Source organism: Carettochelys insculpta, chromosome 1 (assembly GCF_033958435.1).
Source record: "Carettochelys insculpta isolate YL-2023 chromosome 1, ASM3395843v1, whole genome shotgun sequence".
Lineage (NCBI taxonomy): Eukaryota > Metazoa > Chordata > Testudines > Carettochelyidae > Carettochelys > Carettochelys insculpta.
The window spans coordinates 124,891,056-124,909,913 of record NC_134137.1 but is presented as its reverse complement, the minus strand read 5'-3'; the positions used below and the strand labels follow the sequence as shown (position 1 = coordinate 124,909,913).

Genomic DNA, 18,858 nt, shown 5'->3' with positions numbered 1-18,858 from the left:
ATGAGACTCCTATGGCACCTGACAGAGTAACAGATTAGCTGGAGCATAAGCTTTGGAGGGCCACAAAAGCTTACACACCAATAAACCTGTCAGTCTATAAGGTGCCACAGAACTTCATTGTTTTTGCAGATACAGACTAACACAGCTACCCCTCTGATAATTGCCACCATTCAAGGCAGCTAATTTAGACTCCATCGTTAACTGTAAAGTAGTGCACATTACAAAAAAAGTAAAATTCCTTTAATCTGGCCTCCCATGATTAGGAAAGCCTGATGGTCTGGTATCTGGCAAAAACAGTTCCATTTACAGAGATAATCCAGCAAAATCTGATAGTCCAACATATAGTAGTCCCCCACGATACACGAGGGTTGCATTCCATGCAACTCTCACATACCTCAAAATTCACGTAAGTCGGGAGACTTGGGTGGTGGGTTAGAGTCATAGGAGGGATGCATGGTCATTTCGAAGATTTTGGCTAGTGTAGACGTAGCCAAGGTGTGTAAGTTAATGTCTTTTACTGGACCAACTTCTGTTGGAGAGACAGATACGCTTCTGAGACACATGGAGCTTTTTTTCAGGCCCAAGATACTTGGAGTAACTTTCCCAGAGCTAAGAGAAAAGTTCTGTGAGGCTTGAAAGCTTGCTTGCCTCTGTCCATAGAAGGTGGTCCAGTCAAAGAGACAGAAGAGGCTGGTGAGGTAAATATCTTGAGCCACTTTGTATTACTTGAAAACTTTGCCACATCAATCTTTATCCCACTTGCTACATCACTTACGAATATTTAACAGTACTGGTCCCAGTACAAATCCTTTCAGGAGTCCACTACTTAGCATTCTTTATGAAAACTGACCATTTATTCCTATCCTTTGTTTCCTATCACAATGAGTTACTAAACCATGGGAGAACCTTCTCTCTTACCCCATGCTTAAGCACCTCTAGTGAAGGACCATGCCGAAAGCCTTCTCAAAGAATTTTAATTCCCTTTACTAAAGCCCTGTTGATGCTTCCCCATGTCTGATAATTTGGTTCTTTACTATAGTTTCAACCAGTTAGCCAAGTACTAAAGATAGGCTCACTAGTCTGTAACCAGCAGGATCACCTCTGGAGCCATTTTGAAAAAACATGAGACCCACATTAGCTGCTGCCAGTCATGTCATGCAATGGCCTATTTAAGCAATACAGTCAATATTCCTAAACTTGCTCTCTCATACTCTCTCCAGAAAGAAGCAGATGCAATGAAATGTCTTGTTTTGGGAGAGTGTTTTAACACAAGTATACTTGTTGCAACATGCTTATGTAAGAGAAGACAAGGCCAAATAAATATACCTTGTATTTGGAACTCAGACTGGACAGATTTATAATGGACTATACTTAATACTTTAGACACACGACCAATAAATCCAGTAAATGCAATGTAATTTAATCAAACATGACTGGTAACCAAGGTCTTACAAAAGCCTATTGTGGCTGGAACTCTTAATGCATTTTGTAAAGCTGCACACAGCTCGGAGTTGCGGCCTTGCTACTTGAGACAGACTTGACACTTATGCCATACTGCTGCATACTATACTTACAATTAGGAGAGGCATTCAGGCTGGCTCCCCAGCCATCTGGGATAAATGCTCATTCTCCATGAAGGGCCTTCAGTTCTGAAACGGACTTGCCTGTGATCTGGTAAGTTCGACTATATTGGCTTTCAGAGCACAGTCCAAGACCACTATTTATGCAGGCTACAATCAGACACTCTAGGAAAAGGGGACTTTGCTCTGCATGAAATCTAGTTTTGTTTTCATAAGTTATAGCAGGAGTCCCTCAAAGTGTCTTTTTAATTTGTCTTATGTAATTACTGTTATTATTCCTGAAGTCTTATGGGGGCACTATGAATTGAGCAGCCCTACTGGGACAAGGCAACCAAAAAAGTAATTTCTGCTGCTACTGCAACATTTACAAGGAACCAAGATGAGGATAATTAGAACTGATATTCTAAACGCTTACCTTAGTTTCATTGCAAAGTGGATACATAGTAGATCTCACACTGCTAGGTGAGTATAACTACCTTTCAGTGATGAAGCGGCAGAGTCATGGATTTTAAGTAGCTTGTCCCTGTGGGCACACAGTAAGTCTGGCCAGAAAATTCAGATTGTCTGAGTACTGGTTTAAAATCAGTCACAACAGCCAGAACTGTATGCCAACAGCCTTTAAAATTTTGTTTGGGTCATACTTTTATTTGCCTTGGGTGATGAGACAGTAGAATTTATTTCACCTGTATTTTTCTAGTAGACCATCCCCCGCCCCAGAACCAAGTTTATCTAGGTCAACTCAAGTTTTTCATGTGTAAAGCGTTATGCAGATTTCGCAAAGTTGGGGGGAAAAAGCAAACAATACAATAATATCCAAGACTAAATTTTAGCAGACTACTCATCCTTTAGTTTTCAAAGATTGCAAGTATAACCTGTAAGGAAATGCACCATTTGTTCTACATTTTGGCATCAGTTACTGAAATTACCTCAATCCAGGAAGATGATCATGAAATGGAGGGAAACGGAGGGAAACTCTAAACTGTAAGTTTTTAAAAAAAAAGTTAGTCTCACCTAAACCGCCAGGTCCAGCCAGCAGAAATTCTTGTCTGCCTATCCTTTTCACAATTGGCTGTTTCTCGTCACTGCAATAGGGGAACAGATCCTGGGAGGTGCCAGTATTATAATTCAATATGATATATTGTGTAGTGAGCGCAAGGCATAAGTAATGACCATCTACAGCCACAGCACACGGCTGCTCCGGAGTGAACACTTCCTTCACTATCTGGACTCTATCCTCGTACACCATAAACATCTGGATGGTCCGCCGTTTCACTGAGATAATGCAAACTTCTACACAGAAAGGGTCCCCACTCACAGGGTTTTCATTTAATGTGAATGTCACAGCTCCCTTGATTCTAGATCCAGTAGGAATAGGTTCCAGGTTCATCATGTTAACCAATGTTATTGTGTTGTCACAAAGCACCAGTAGCCTGTTGAGTGCTGAAGCTGCTTTCAGCTCACTGACTGCTTTCTTGAAGCCCAAGTATTTATGCAGTTGTTTCGTGGCAACAAAAGTTACTTTTCCTGATGATATCTTCTCTTCTAGTAGGAAGTGATAGACAAAGCAGTCATTGGTTCCAATATAGAGGTTTCTTCCACAGCACTCAACGCATTCAACATTAATTCGCACTTTGTCTCCCATTAGCATCTCCTGCTCCACAGCAGGAACGAGCCTGAAGGCCTTCACACTCATTGTGTCTTTTGGATGATCTGCTTGGGAAGGGAGAACAACAGCATTTTAGCCGCACAAAAGTAAGGCCGAACAACAATGAGCAGACAAGTTATCTACACAAAACATCAAATTGTCAGCGATCTCAGAAATACATACTTTACTATTTTCCATTTGAAAGAAGTAGCAACTATTATGCGAGAACAATACAGCCTGCTAAGTTAGTATGGCAGTATGAAAAACAAAAAGTAGATGAGCAGCCTTACAATGATGTACTGTATTTTCTGAAACAAAGTGACCACTAGGTCCAAATTCCAAAGCAATTCATTAGACACTAGACAAAACTGTCAAGAAAATCTAACTCAGTGGTGTGCTGGCATTGAGTAGGCATGACAGGTGCTTTCACAACACAAGTAATAAAAGCATCTAGGTTCCACTGACTTTCAAATACCTTAGCCAATTCTGAAAATTATTACCCTGTCTTGAACATGTAGAAGGCCTGACTACCATCAAACTTCTAAAGGAGGACAGCCTTTAGGCTCATATGTTAATATGTTTCACTTAACACTTGATGCCTTATTTGGTCAAATTTAAGCAGATGACAATCTAGAATGCAATTATAAAACAAGACATCTTCTGCTTTTAATCATAAACATGTGTGCATATGGAGGATGAAATAACATACGGTACTTCATAAAGGCAGCGCACATCAAAGAGTGCACACAACATATAACTCAAACAACCTGTTGCGTAAATTGAAAACATACTTCTGATTCAAAAGAAGTCACCTTACAAAAGGAAGAAAGCAAAACCTTGAGGGGACTGAGTAAATTGAACATGTATGTATAAAATGCTCACAGACAATGAAAGCAATTTAGTTAATTCAAATCATATCTTAGTTAAGAACATAACAGGTTGCTTTGTATACATGAACAGGCCTCTTCCAACCACTAGATTGTTGCTTTCTAGTTTAACACTTCAACCTATGGTGCTCCCAAGTGGTCATTAGTGTAACATAACAGCAAGCATCTTATTCTGCATCTACATGTAAAGAAACTACCATACTTTGGGTACTATAAAAGCAGCTATTCACAGCATGCTAAAAGTAAAACACAAAATAAAAATTGGTGGCACAAAATTCGGCAAACACAGTTACTGCTTTCTTACTGAATTTAAAGGTGATTCGCAAAATGAGAAGTCCAGATCAAGTTTATTTGGTCATAGGGAAACCATTTCAAAGCAGGAAAAAAAAAGGACTAAACAACAAACATAGATGCAGCAGAACAGCAACGCAGTTTACATACCCCAAGATACTGAAAGAGTCTGGTACTTTTATTCTACACCAAATCTTTCAAAACTCATTTTGAGAAAACCAAATTATATTTTTAACTGAAGCCTGAGGGCTCAAATGAAAGCTAGAGTAATACACTACACATAATCCATAGCAAATCTCACAGATAACAAAAGCTTTGCACAAAAACAGAGCACCATATGGTACCCTCATAAAATAAGTAAGTTTTAAGTGGAAATTGTCAATTTCCTAAGACAAAAAAATTAACACTATTTCTGCATTTCATGACTATCTGCATTTGAAATTCCTAGATTACCCACAGAACTGCACATCCAATCTGCAAATGTGGTCCACAAAGCATTCTCATGAGGTTTAAAGGTCAATACCACAAAAATTAATGGGTACACTTTCCTGTTCTCAGAATTGTTTGTCATGTTACTACCCACATTCACTGCAGAAGGCTCTATTTGCACGCATTATCATGCAGCATTTCCCTTATATGATGGATATATTCTTCAGAATATGAATCCCGTGGATCAGGCCATTTGTAAAAAGACAGTTACCTGTCCTGTACCTGGTGTTCTTTGAGATGTGTTGCTCGTGTCCATTCCAAGTTGCGTGTCAGCGAGCACATGCCCAATCGCTGGAAGCTTTTTGCCCTAGCCAGCAGCCATAGGGTCGGTGTGGCGCCCCCTGGAGCAGCGCCAAGATGGCAACCAATATAAGCACTGCCTGAAACTACCTTCCTCTGCACCCCGTTCCTTCTTGCCAGCTACTCCTACAGTGGAGAAGGCAGGAGGGTTTTGGAATGGACATGAGCAACACATCTCGAAGAACACCAGTTACAGAACAGATAACTGTCTTTTCTTCTTCGAGTGATTGCTCATGTCCATTCCAAGTTGGGTGAATACAAGCCAATGCCTAGGAGGCGGGGTCAGAGACCTGAACAGACAGCAGGACAGCTCTGCCCACCGCAGCATCTTCCTGTGTCAAAGCGTAATGTGCTGTAAAGGTATGCCCTACAGACATCCTGGACAGGCACTTGTGCCAAATACGCCACAGATGACGCCTGTGCTCTCGTGGAGCGTGCCCCACCAGGAGGGGGAGGAACCCCTGCGAACTTTAACACTCCTTCATGCATGTCACTATCCAGGAGGAAATCTGCTGGGAGGAGACCAGAAGGCCCTTCATCCTATCAGCAACTGCCACAAAGAGTTGCTGTGTTCTTCTAAAGGACCTAGTCCTATCCACATAGGAGGCCAGAGTCCTTCTAACATCCAAGGTATGTAAACATCGCTCCCTGGGGAAGGCCTGGGGCTTTGGGTAAACTACCCGTAGGGAAATGTCTTGGTTAACATAAAATGCAGGGATCACCTTAGGTTAAAAACAGGCGGGGAGGTCTCAGCCCAACCTTACCCTTGTGAAGCACTGTGTACAAGAGGTCCACTGAAAGTGCCCTCAACTCAGATACCCTCCTGGCTGAGATGACTGCCACCAAAAACTCTGTTTTGTAACTCAAACTGCACAGAGCCGGTATCCAGGGGTTCAAAGGGGACCCCCATAAGCTTGGCTAACACCAAATTGAGACCCCACGGAGGAAGTGGTGCCTGAACCTGGGGCTTGATTCGTTCTAAACCTTTGAAAAGCCTTTTGACTACAGGGTCTGACAACACAGATGTTCCATGACCCAGGTGAAAGTCTGAGATAGCAGCTAAGTGCACCCTAATCGAGGACAGGGACAAGCCCTCCTGTACCAGACCCCGTAGGTAATCTAAAAATCAACAGGATAGGGGCTTGCGAGGGAGATAACCCTCTGTGAGACACCCACACTGAAAACCTTTTCCACTTAGCCAAATAAGTCACCCTGGTGGAGGGTTTTCTACTATTTAACACCACTTCCTTAATGGGATCCGAACAGGACAGCTCCTGGTCCTTCAGCCATGGAGCATCCATGCTATGAGATGCAGCGATGGGAAATTGGGATGTTGCGGTCTCCCTTCTTGCTGCATCGGCAGGTCAGGCCAGATCGGCAACGTCATCGGCTTGCAGAACCACAGGTGCAGGAGGGTCGAGTACCAGCACTGACAGGCCCATGCCAGTGCCACCAAGATGATGAATGCCCCTTTTGAATGAATCTTGAGGAGGACCCTGTGAACTAGTGGAATCGGAAGGAATGCATACATCAGCCTGCACAAGCAGGGGACACTGAAGGTGTCTGCCCAGGATCCTGGGCTCTGACTGCGGTAGGAAGAAAACGTCCCGCATTGAGGTGGGGGATGAACAGATACACCTGGTGAGACCCCCCATTTCTGGAAAATAGAATGAATGATCCTCCAGGAGGAGAGGCCACTTGTGATTCATAAATTACCTGCTGAATTGATCCCCCAGTGAATTGTGCACACCTGACAGGTAAAGGGCCTGCAGCACAATGTTATGCTGTAGACAGAAGTGCCAGAGCTTCATGGCTTTGTGACACAGGGAAGAGAAACGTGCACCCCGTTTGTTGATATAGTACATTGCTGTAGTGTTGTCTGTACTGACTGACATCCAATATCCCATCAGATTGGCCTTGAAAGTCACACATGCTAGTCTGATGGCCCTGAACTCCCACACATTTATGCGAGGCCGAAGGTCCGACACACTCCAAAGAGCCTGGGTTCATAGCTGACCCAGGAAGGGTCTCAAGCCCCGCTTTGATTTCAGAATTAGGAAATACTGGGAATAAAACCCCTAATCCCCTAAACCTGGGAGGAAATTCTTCTACAGCCCCAGAACCCAGGAGGGATTGCAATTCCTCACTTAACAGGATCTCATGAGAGGGGTCCCTGAAGAGGGACAGGGAAGGCATTTGGGGGGATGGTATGAAGAGAACTGAAGAGAGTATCCCCTCTCTACCATACACCGGACCCATGGGTCTGTGGCGATGCTGCACCTCGTATGGTAAAAAGGAGCTAGGCGAAATAAAAAAAGTGGGGAAGCTGGAGTGGGAGAGATCGACTCGACGCTCCCAACCATGCCATCAAAACTGAGGTGTGGGTCCCTGTGGGCCCTTTTGGTGGCCTTGAAGTTGTTGGCCTGAACAGCGTCGGTCCGTCCTGTTCTGCCTTCTACTGCCATCCCTTTGTGGCTGCGAAAACTCTCTTTGCTGAGGATGGGAGTTAAAATGTCTGCATTGGTTGGCAGGTGTATGCAGGCCCAAAGAGCGGAGGGTGGCCCTAGAGCCTTTCAGACTACACTCATCCATGGGAGGGTAATGGGGGGGGTTCAGGCTGCCGCAGTTTGGGGCCAGTGGGACGGTCAGGCTGCAAGGCCATGGAGGGTATAGGCTGGTGCAGTTTGAGGGGCAAGTGGGGGGACAGGGGGGAGTCAGGCAGTGAGGCCAGCCAGGAAGTCTGGCTGTCGCGGGACCAGCATGGGAGTCAGACTGCAGGGCTGGTGGGAGGTCAGGCTGCTGTGGTTTGGGGCTGTTGGGGGGTGTCAGGCTACAGGGCCGGTCAGGCTGTCACAGTTTGGGGCTGTGGGACCGACAGGGGGCTCAGGCTGCCACACTTTGGGGCCATGGGGCCACTAAGGCAAGATCAGGCTGCAGGGCTGGTCAGACTGCCATGGTTTGGGGTCAGCAAGGTGTCAGGCTGTGGAGCTCGTGCGGGGGAGGAGGGTGTCTGGCTGCTGTGGTATGGGGTATGCTGGGCTGGTGGGGGGAGGGGGAATTAGGCTCGTATTAGTGGGGATGAGTTCACTCGTCAAGTGAGCTAAGGGAGGCATACATGTCCCCTGTTTAAGCGAGTATTCATAAATAAAAGTACTTGTTTAACGAGCGATGAGTGTATGCAGTCTTATCTGTCTTATCCGAAAATAGGGCAGGGCCTTCAAAGGGGAAGTCCTGGATCGTCTGCTGGACCTCATGAGGCAGGCTGGAAACCTGCAAGCAAATCCCCCTGAGCATTGCCACTTCAGGGACCATAACCCTCATGGCAGCACCCACAGCATTCAATGCTACCTGTAGGGCTGCCCTTGAAATCAGTATGTTCTCCACCACCATGGCTGTGAAGTCCTGCTTGGCTTTGGATGGCGCCACCTCAGAGAACGTATACAGGGTGCTGACTGTATTATCAGCATACCTGCTAAGCAGAGCCTGCTAGTTAGCAATTCTTAATTCTTCACGTTGTACAGACCTTCCTCCCATAGAAGTCCAAGTGTTTACCTGCTCTATTTTTTGGGGAGGGACATTGGAACCCATGGCACTCTCTATGGTTAGCAGCGTCCTCTACCAGGGAGTCAGGTTGGGGGGTGCATGAACAAACGTTCATTGCCCTGGGATGGGACAAAGTACTGTGTCTCATTCCTACAGACCATAGGAAGGGGCGGAGGCAGGGGTCTGCCAAACTGTTTTAGTTGTAGTGGCAATTGTTTTGACTATGGGCAGAGCCACTCTGGTGGGGCCTGTGGAGGACAAGATGTCTGTTACAAGGTCCATTTCATCCTGGACCTCATCCCCTTGTGCTCCCAAGTTTTGGGTCACTCTCCTAAGGAGCTGTTGAAAAGCCCTGCCATCCTCCAATACAGGCGAGGCCAATGAGCCTACCACAGCCTCATCCAGGGAGGAAGAAATGCTAGCCCTTGGGCCTCCATTTGGAGGGGAAAGGCAGTAGTGACCTGTTCAGGCACTTGGCCCCTCATGGGAATTACGGGCAAAACGGGGGGGGGGGGGGGGCATCATAGGCACCGGCTGGCGAGACAACTCCGCCACAGGTGGCACAAATGGCACCACTACCGCTTCCACTGGTCAGTGCCAGTGCCTGGGCTGGTGTCTGCCCCATCGGCACTGGATGTACAATTACAGATGGTGCCAGAACCAAAGGGGTCCAGTCCTGCTGTGACAGCGCCAAGGTCAACACCAATAAAGTAGACACAGGCAGCTCCATGATGACCACAGCTTCCTGTCTTTGTTCCGGTGGTGGGATGCCCAGTGATGCTGATGGCGCTGAGCACAGGACCAGTGGGGGCCCCTGGCATGATTAAAGGCACTCTAACGGCCTGGCCCTGCACCTCATGAAATGCCCTCAGGGTCCAGAAGGGCCACTGCTGAGTCGCCTGCGAAGCCAGCAGCCAACCCCTATCGTCCAAACAATGACTATGGGACCTTGTCAGCTATGGTGTGACCTTCTCGAGCTTCAGCTCTGTCCAGAGCTTGAGTGAAAGGAGTCCAACTCCAACGCTGATTCAGGAGCAGATGATCACAATGGGGTCACTGGAGTTGGTGCCGATGTCACGTGCACCAAGGACTGCGCTGGTGCCAGAGTACAGGGCACCTGAAACCAGCCCACAGTCTACTGGGTCAGCACCAGAGTGCTCGGCACCGAATATGGTGCCGGTGTCGATGTGAGCGCAGGGGGTGGCGCTGATGTCATGTCCGTGAGCCCTGATTGCTCATTTCAGTGCTATGGGCCCTGTCCTCCATAGACAGAGAAGGATCCGGCACTGCCACTTGAAACACCTCCAGCGTCAAGGGCAAGTCCAGCACCTGTGGGCTCCGGCTCCACCCCAGCTTTAACAGATGCTCCTCCTGGCCTTAGGCAGTGCAGGTCAGAGCCTTGGATTTGAGGATGCCTTGCTTTGACTTAGGCAAGCAAGGCCTCTCATGCCTCCTCCTCTTCACTGGCACTGGAGATTGACTCCTATAGAGCCAAAAAGGTGACGATGCCTGCACCCGCTCTTGGTGCCAGGAGTCCTTAGGCAGCACCATGGTCAATGGCACCAGTGCACTTTGCACCAAGGAGGCTCCACTCTCTGCTCCTGCTGGAGACTCTTGAGACTTAAGAGATGCTTCTGTCAAGAGGACTTTAAGGCGCTGGGCCCTGTCTTTCAAAGTTCTGGGTTTAAGGGCCTTACAAATTGGACAGCAATCACCCAAGTGTCCTTCCCCCCGCAAATCAAACAGGCTGAATGAAGGTCACTTTTGGACATATGTTTGCTGCGTTTTGAACAAGTCTTAAAGCCTGGGGAGCCAGGCATTCCGCAGTGCTGAGGTGCAAAGGGGAATGGAAAGCCCTGCCTTGGCTAGAAGTTAAAACACTAAGATGAATTATTAAATACTAGAACTATTTACACTACAATAGGCTACTAACTAAAGAATTGAGCAGAGAAAACAACAGCTCCAATGACTGACCTGCAGCCCAGCAAGAAGGAACTGATGGGTGGGGTTAGGGCGGTGCACATATTGGTCACCATATTGGCGCCACTCCAGGGGGCACCACACTGACCCTATGGCTACGGCAAAAAGCTTGTGGTGGCTGGGCGTGTGCCCACACACACCCAACTTGGAATGGACATGAGCAATCACTCGAAGGAGAATCAGCAGTTTTTATTTTTTCTGAAGAAAATTCACTGTATATTGTAAGTGGCAAAGTACTGAATTCACAAAATTTTACAGCTAAATAGAGTCAATTTAAAGGATGGAATGATATTGGCACACTGCACTAAAAGTAACATTTTGGTACTGGAGACTTCATTGTTGACATTTTCTTTTTTATAAAAATGGAAATATGATCTGGGAGCATTTTCCTGATTTCACTACTTTCAATAAAATCATGACTTACACGAGATCCTACAAAAAGACAACTACAATAAGGGGATGGCTCCAATTTAATGTGGTGGTTTGACAACTGAATTACATTGCTATCAATCACAGTCTAAACACAACCAAATTAAATTTGGACAAAAGTTAAATTTAACATAGCAAATATTACGTGAACAAGCATGCAGATTATTGACGAAATCTTAGTACTGACTAGCTTTTCCTCCTAAGACGCAGGAACCAACAGAAAGCAGTCAGCACATCCTGACAGAGCAGATGGGGAAGCAGAATGAATGACAAACTGAACTACATAGGAGACTTGTTGAATCTCCTTCTAATGCATTCCTAAAGCTTGAGAATTCGGACTAGTTTTTAGTCAGCGTACATACTGGTGCGACTCTGAACATCAGCTGAATATATTTTGGAGAGAAGTCCATGGGTAAGTCACAAGTAAGGATTAACCATCCACAAGTGCATAGAAGTAAACATTTTTTTCAAATAAGACACAAGTGTCCAAAACACAAGTATGAGAAAACCAGTATCACCAAATTACTACTCACCACTCAGTGAATAAGAGCTAAAACGTTAAATATGGAAGTTGCCATCAATATTTCCAAAAGAGTGTACTTTTCAATGACTAGATCACATAAAAACATAAGCGCTTTCAGAAAAAGACACCACCGTAAACTGTTTCGGGCCAATGTTTTCAAAACCAGCATCACTGAAGTTAAGACTCCAAAATCCATTTTTCATCATCTGCATAGAAGTGGCAGGATTTTAAGATACAACGTCAATTTATGACATCACATCGAAAGTGCTAAGGATCTTTACAAATTAGGTTGTTTCCTATACAGATGCTTAAACATAGCTCTAGGGAAATAATTTAAGGTACTCGTGTTTTAAAATCTGGGCCTATGGATATGTCTACACGGCAATACTCTTGCCTCCCCTACCCGCATGGCTGTGCCTAGCCAGCAGCAGCTGACTCAGGCTGCGGGCAATAGTGTTGGTTTGCAGGACTAAAACGTGCTGCAGAGACCTTCAAGCTCAGCCTGGAGCCCAGGCTCTAAGACCCTCCCCACTAGCAATTTACAGCCCAAATCCTGCAAGCTTCATGCCAGTTGCTGAAGCCAACCACAGATGTTTAATGGCTGTGCAGACGTACCCTAAGAGACCTAGACCCATGTAAATCACACTTAACGACAAAATGATTCAGAACACTGTGGGCTCACCAGCTAAGAGTAACAACAGTCACATACAATGATGTTAAGTAGAAGCATTACCAAGCTGTTTTGACTATGCTGCTTTGCATTCACAATCAGTACCTTCTGGACAATATCAAAGTGATTGGAATAAATGTGTACCTGAATGAAAGGAGAGAGCCTACATCCTCGACACACCACACGATCCATTGTCTACAGCCAAGCAATAAGACATAACCGCATTTGCTCCAACCCCTCCGACAGAGACAAACACCTACAGGATCTCTACCAAGCATTCTTGAAACTGCAATACCCACCTGAGGAAGTGAAAAAACAGATCAACAGAGCCAGACGTGTGCCACGAAGCCTCTTACTACAGGACGAGCCCAAGAGAGAAACCAACAGAACACCACTAGCCATCACCTACAGTCCTCAGCTAAAACCTCTACAGCGCATCATCAGAGATTTACAACCCATCCTGGACAATGATCCCCCACTTTCACAGGCCTTGGGAGGCAGACCAGTCCTTGCCCACAGACAGCCCGCCAACCTGAAGCAAATCCTAACCAGCAACTATACACCGCACCACAGTCACTCTAACTCAGGGACCCATCCATGCAACAAACCTCGTTGCCAGCTCTGCCCATGTATCTACACCAGCAACAACATTACAGGACCTAACCAGATCAGCCACACCATCGTGGGTTCATTCAGCTGCACATCTACCAATACAATTTATGCCATCATGTGCCAGCAATGCCCCTCTGCCATATACATCGGACAAACTGGGTAGTCTCTACGTAGAAGAATAAACGCAAACAAATCAGATATCAGAAATGGCAATATACAAAAACCCATAGGAGAGCACTTCAATCTCTCAGGCCACACAGTAGCAGACTTAAAAGTAGCTATCCTACAGCAAAGAAATTTCAGGACCAGACTCCAAAGAGAAATTTCTGAGCTACAATTCATCTGCAAATTTGACACCCTCAGCTCAGGCTTAAACAAAGACTGTGAATGCCTGGCTATATACAAAAGCAGCTTCCCTTCCCTTGGTGTTCACACCTCCAGATCAACTGCTGGTAGTAAGCCTCACCCTTGCTGACTGAGCTAACCAGCATCTGATGAAGTGAGTCTGTGCTCACAAAAGCTCATGCTCAAAACTTTTCTGTTAGTCTATAAGGTGCCACAGGACCCTTCGTTGCTGCTCCAAAACAGTAACTATATTGCTTAAGAATCCCACCAAGAGATAAACCCGGTTAAATTTTCCTCTGTAAAGGCTAAATAGGTACCTGAACATATATACACAAGGAATTTTCCAGGAATTACCATTTAAATCCCAAACTATGAAGTTTATCTGTGCTGTTTTGGAACTGCCTCTTCAAATAGGGCTTAAATTAGGTTTCTTACCTCTGACAATGAAAACAGACCCTAGGGCTGCATCTACACTTGGCCAAAACTTTGAAATGGCCAAATCAGAGAATACTAATGAGGCGCCTAAATGAATATTCAGTGGCTCATTAGCATGCTGCCAGCCACAGCACTTCGAAAGTGCCGCATTTTATTTACATGCAGCTCATCTACATGGAGATCCTTTGCGAAAGGACCCTGCAAATGTCAAATTCCCTTTATTCCTATCCAGCTGATAGGAATAAGGGGATTTCAACATTTGCAGGGTCCTTTTGCAAAGGACCCCTATGTAGATGAGCTGCATGTAAAAGAAATGCGGCACTTTCAAAGTGCTGTGGCTGGCAGCATGCTAATGAGGCACTGAATATGCATTTCAGTGCCTCATTAATATTCTCTGATTTAGCTATTGGCATGGCTGTTTCGAAGTTTTGGCCAAGTGTAGACAGGGCCTCGGAGTGAAATAGCCCAGGGTGAGAAAAAAAGACAATTTCCAGGTCAATGCAATCACATTGTCCCACAATATTATCAAAAAGCATACAATGTATAGAGCAGAAAGTTGCACACAGATTGGCTACCAAAGCAAAAATCCAAAGAGCACATACCCTAGAGTGAAAAGCCAGCCCCTAGACTTTAGGCAGGCCATCTTATCTGAAGTGGTCACCACTCAAATTTCCTGTAGCCCAGGGTAAAAGTGCTGGTTCTGACCAAGACTACTATTTTTAAAAACATCTTCAGAAGAAAGGGGATAGGAAAAAGGATATACAAGTAATGAAAACTGTTAAAATCTTTCTGTCACTTAAGGTGCTAAAATAAAATCATGCAAGTCCAGGGGAAGAGGCTTTATGGCAGTGGTCGCCAACCAGTAGATCAGGATCTACTGGTAGATCCTGGAGCCTCTGACAGGTAATACTAACTGGTTTGGCAAGGAGGCTATTTAATGCCAGAACTGCAGCTGCCCCTCTCCCCATTGCCATGCTACTGCTCCTTACCTCTGCCTTGGAGCTTCACCTGGCTCCTGTTGGAGCCTACTGCTTCCTGTGCACGGTGCTGGAGATACAGGAGGGCGCAATGATGTCAGGGTGTCCTCTCTCCCATTCACCACAGAGAGGGAGGATATGACAGGGCTCAGGACGGAGTGAGGTTGCTGACAGCTGCTCATATGTCTGAATGTACTCAGCATACTTAAAGGGGTAATGTGAATCTGTCACATCTCCTAACACATGCTTGTTTTGTCCTTACTTCTTTCAAAGTGCATTGTTTTAGGTTTCAGACTGGTCTGTGCATTTCAAATTTTTTATTTCTCTATTACTTAAATTTAGCTTTTGATAACTAAGTTTCAAAATGCTTAACCGATAATAGCTAAAGGAAGTATGGCTGAAGGAGTATGGCAGAAAGGGATCTAGGGGTTATAGTGGACCACAAGTTAAATAGGAGTCAACAGTGTGATGCTGTTGCAAAAAAACCAAACGTGATTCTGGGATGCATTAACAGGTGTGTTGTGAACAAGACACAAGAGGTCATTCTTCCGCTCTACTCTGCGCTGGTTAGGCCTCAGCTAGAGTATTGTGTGCAGTTCTGGGTGCCGCATTTCAAGAAATATGTGGAGAAATTGGAAAGGGTCCAGAAAAGAGCAATGAGAACATGACCTATGAAGAAAGGCTGAAAGAATTGGGCTTGTTTAGTTTGGAAAAAAGAAGATTAAGCAGGCGACATGATAGAGGTTTTCAGGTATCTAAAAGGGTGTCATAAGGAGGAGGGAGAAAACTTGTTCTTGCCTCTTGATGTATCGTCAGAGGCCAATGGTCTTAAACTGCAGAAAGGGAGGTTTAGGCTGGACATTAGGAAAAAGTTTCTAAATCTCACGGTGGTCAAACACTGGAATAAATTGTCTAGGGAGGTTATGGAATCTCCATCTCCGGAGATATTTAAGACCAGGTTAAATGTCTATCAGGGATGGTCTAGACAGTACTTGGTCCTGCCATGAGGGCAGGGGGCTGGACTTGACAACCTTTCAAGGTCCCTTCCAGTCCTAGCATTCTATGAATTATTCCTATTATAATTTTTATATATAATAGGTATTTGGTTTCTACCGGTGGTACACATCTGCACATTACCTTGATGTCAGTGCACTTACTTAAAACTCATTCCCACTAATATTTTTCCACCCAGGTGCAGGGTGCTGGCCAGGAGTCTCCTGGAATTGGGTTCAATTTCTCTGCAGTCAAATCAGGAGATTGGCCACTAACAGTCTGGCAGCCTCACTGAGTTAAAGCAGATTTCCCCCTGCCCTGGACCTGCACCTCCTCTGGAAGTGGCTGACACATCCCTGGGGTACCTAGGAAGAGGTAGGGCAGGGGGTCTCCACATGCTGCTGTTGCCTTTAGGCGCCACTCCAGCAGCTCCCATTGGCTGTGGTTCCCTGTTAACTGTCAATGGGAGCTGCTGGAGTGGTGCCTGCAGACAGGGGGCCATGCACATGGCCACTTGTTCCTCCTACCTTCCCCAACCACCTGCCACCAAGCCGCTGGTGGACATGTCACTCACTTCTAAAAGCGGCACAGGCTTATGGTGGGAAGTGAGGCTGCTTAGCCCCACTGTGACACTGCCTAGGAGCTACCTGAGGTACCCAGTGCCCAGGTAGAGGATCCGGAACCCATGCTCTAACCTCGGATTCTCTCCTGCAGCTCTAGCCCTGAGCCCTGCTGCACCCATCCCCACTCCCAAGCCTGCACACTGAACCCCTTCCTACACCAGAAGCTCCCTGCCCCAGGCTCAGCTTGGAGCCCCTTCCACATGCCAAACCCCAGTCTCATGAGAGTGAATGAGGATGGGGAAGGAGGATGGAGTGAACAGGACAGGGCCTTGTAAAAGGGGCAGGACATTTGTGTTGAGGCAGATTCAAGATTGAACTTAAATGAAAAAAGTTATCTTGTGCTTAAAATGGTTGGAGATCACTGCTCTTTGGCAAAACACAATGCAATAATGTACAGTCACAAAAACAACAAGAAGTCCTGAGGCACCTTATAGACTAACATATTTTGGAGCATAAGCTTTTGTGGGCAAAGACCCACTTTGTCAAATGCATGAGTGGGGTGGTTTCAGAGGGTCTTTGCCCACGAAAACTTATGCTCCAAAATATCTGTTAGTCTATAAGGTGCCACAGGACTTCTTGTTCTTGAAGATACAGACTAACTCAGCTACGTCTCCGATACATGTACAGACATAGTGACTAGAGAAAATAAATTATGGGGCTATACAGGAGTAAGCTTCTTGAAAAACTTTCAACTTAAGCACAATCAGTAGGCTACATTGTGTATGTACATCAGATTAAGTATTTTGCAACATGTTTTATCTTAAACACACAGCATTGGAATATGTATGCTGGAACTTGCTGTTTCTTGTAAATGCCAGATTCAATCTCTCACAGAAATACCAAGGGAAATGGTTTAATACTGAACATCAACAGTTTGTTCCCTAAATAAGATATATGGTAGTAATTAGCATTGTTAGCCATCCCCTAGCTATTCAACGTTCATACAAAATACTTTGACTTTTTAACATAAATGAAGAACATTTTCGCAATTTCTTTGGAAAGCCTCCTCTCCCTTAAGGCTTGCCACACTGATTTGTACTATGTGGCACACATTGCAGCTGTAGCCCTGTCTGTCCTAAGATCTCAGACACAAAAGGCAGGTGACTGAATGAACAAGAACACCCTACCATCTGTGACTGATCACTTTTCACAAAGGGATCACTCTATAACTGGCCCATCAGGAAATCTGCACAGTCCTTTAAAAATTAGAGCCTGGGAGCTTAAATTCATACTCTGCTGGACTCTGGAAGTCAGAGACTGAATTCACAAAGCAGATTCGTGGCTTATTACAACGAGAAGTCCTGTGGCACCTTACAGACTAAGAGAGTTTGGAGCATAAACTGTCGTGGGCAAAGACCCACTTCGCCAGATGCAACACTGTAAGCCACTAACCCCCCGTTCTGCCCTCTGACTGCAGAGCCGTTAGGGGTCACGCCACCTCCACGGGACCCCTACAAGGCGGGCTAACGCCTCACCCCGCAGGCGGCGGCTAGCAGTGCCCAGCTCGGAGGGGAGGAGAGCGCCGGGTGGGCCAAAGCTCCTCGCTCCCTCCCGCCCCAGCCGGCGCTGGTCTGACAGACACGACCACCTTCCCCGCCCCGCTCCCGCCGTTCCCGCCGTTAACGGCGAGCGCCCACACGCACTGCGGCTCCGCGCGACGGCGGCCGAGCCAGGGGCAGCGCAGCGACCCGCAGTCACGCCCCAGCCCCAGCCTCGGGCTCCGGCTCGGCCCCAGACCCCACAGCCGCAGCTGTGGCCGCACAACAGGGCCCCGCCCGCCGCACAGGCCGGCCCGGCTGGGCCCCGCCCCCAAGCGCTGCAGGCGGCCGCGGGCGGGAGACGCCGGGCGGCGCTTACCGGGGCTGTCAGGGCCGGCACCGCTGGCCCCAGGTGCGGGGCGGCCGGGCCTTCGCCACGCTTCTGCCGCCCGCCCCGGCTCCCAGCCTGCTCCGGGCGGCCCCCACGTTCCTTCCGGTCACGTGGGCGGCGACGGCCGGTGGGGCCGAGGGGCGGGGAGAAGAAAAGGCACCGCCCCCATTGACTTACCCGCGCGCGCGTCCCCGCCTTTCAGCTGGTGGCCCCGCCCCCTGCTCCCCGCCCGTCCCCCACAGCCCCTCAAGACCCCCCCGCACTCCGCACACACGCGTCCTGCCCCTCCCACGCCCAATTGCCCCTGCCGGCCCCCACCCCCGCCCCCGGGTATCATCTGCCCCGGGGCAAGTCACACACCGCCCGTGCCCTGCTGCCCCCCAGTACCCCGCACACACGAGTCTCTCCGTGATGCCCCCGGCACGTTGGTTTCTGCTTTCACGCTATGCAGACCCTACAATTGTGTGTGCCCGTGTGCACACCGCCTGCTGCTCAGTGCACGCACTGTCCCCCCTTCGCCTGACTAAGTTTGCAGGTGAGCATCCTAGGGACATGACTGCAGTGACTCTGGAGGAGGATACATTTGACTGGGTACATGTCGCCGCAGGATGGGATGCAGAAGTAAAGTTTCTTGCCTCCTAAGTGACTGCGTCTTGGAGCCGCTGGT

The 18,858-nt window shown here is 47.1% G+C and overlaps 1 protein-coding gene across 2 annotated transcripts in view; it reads right to left on the bottom strand.

The window, feature by feature from the left end:
- TGFBRAP1 (transforming growth factor beta receptor associated protein 1) overlaps positions 1-18,271 on the bottom strand; it is a 60,788-nt gene extending 42,517 nt beyond the window's left edge. Inside the window, exons 1-2 of one of the 2 annotated variants that reach the window (XM_074991283.1) lie at positions 18,180-18,271; positions 2,592-3,290 (exon numbers count right to left, since the gene is read on the bottom strand). In XM_074991283.1, coding sequence (XP_074847384.1) covers positions 2,592-3,273 — 682 coding nt within the window. In that variant the 5' untranslated portion in view covers positions 3,274-3,290; positions 18,180-18,271. Of the gene's footprint in view, positions 1-2,591; positions 3,294-18,179 lie in introns of both variants that reach the window. The other variant, XM_074991290.1, reaches the window with a different exon arrangement.
- Between the last annotated feature and the right edge of the window lie 587 nt (positions 18,272-18,858).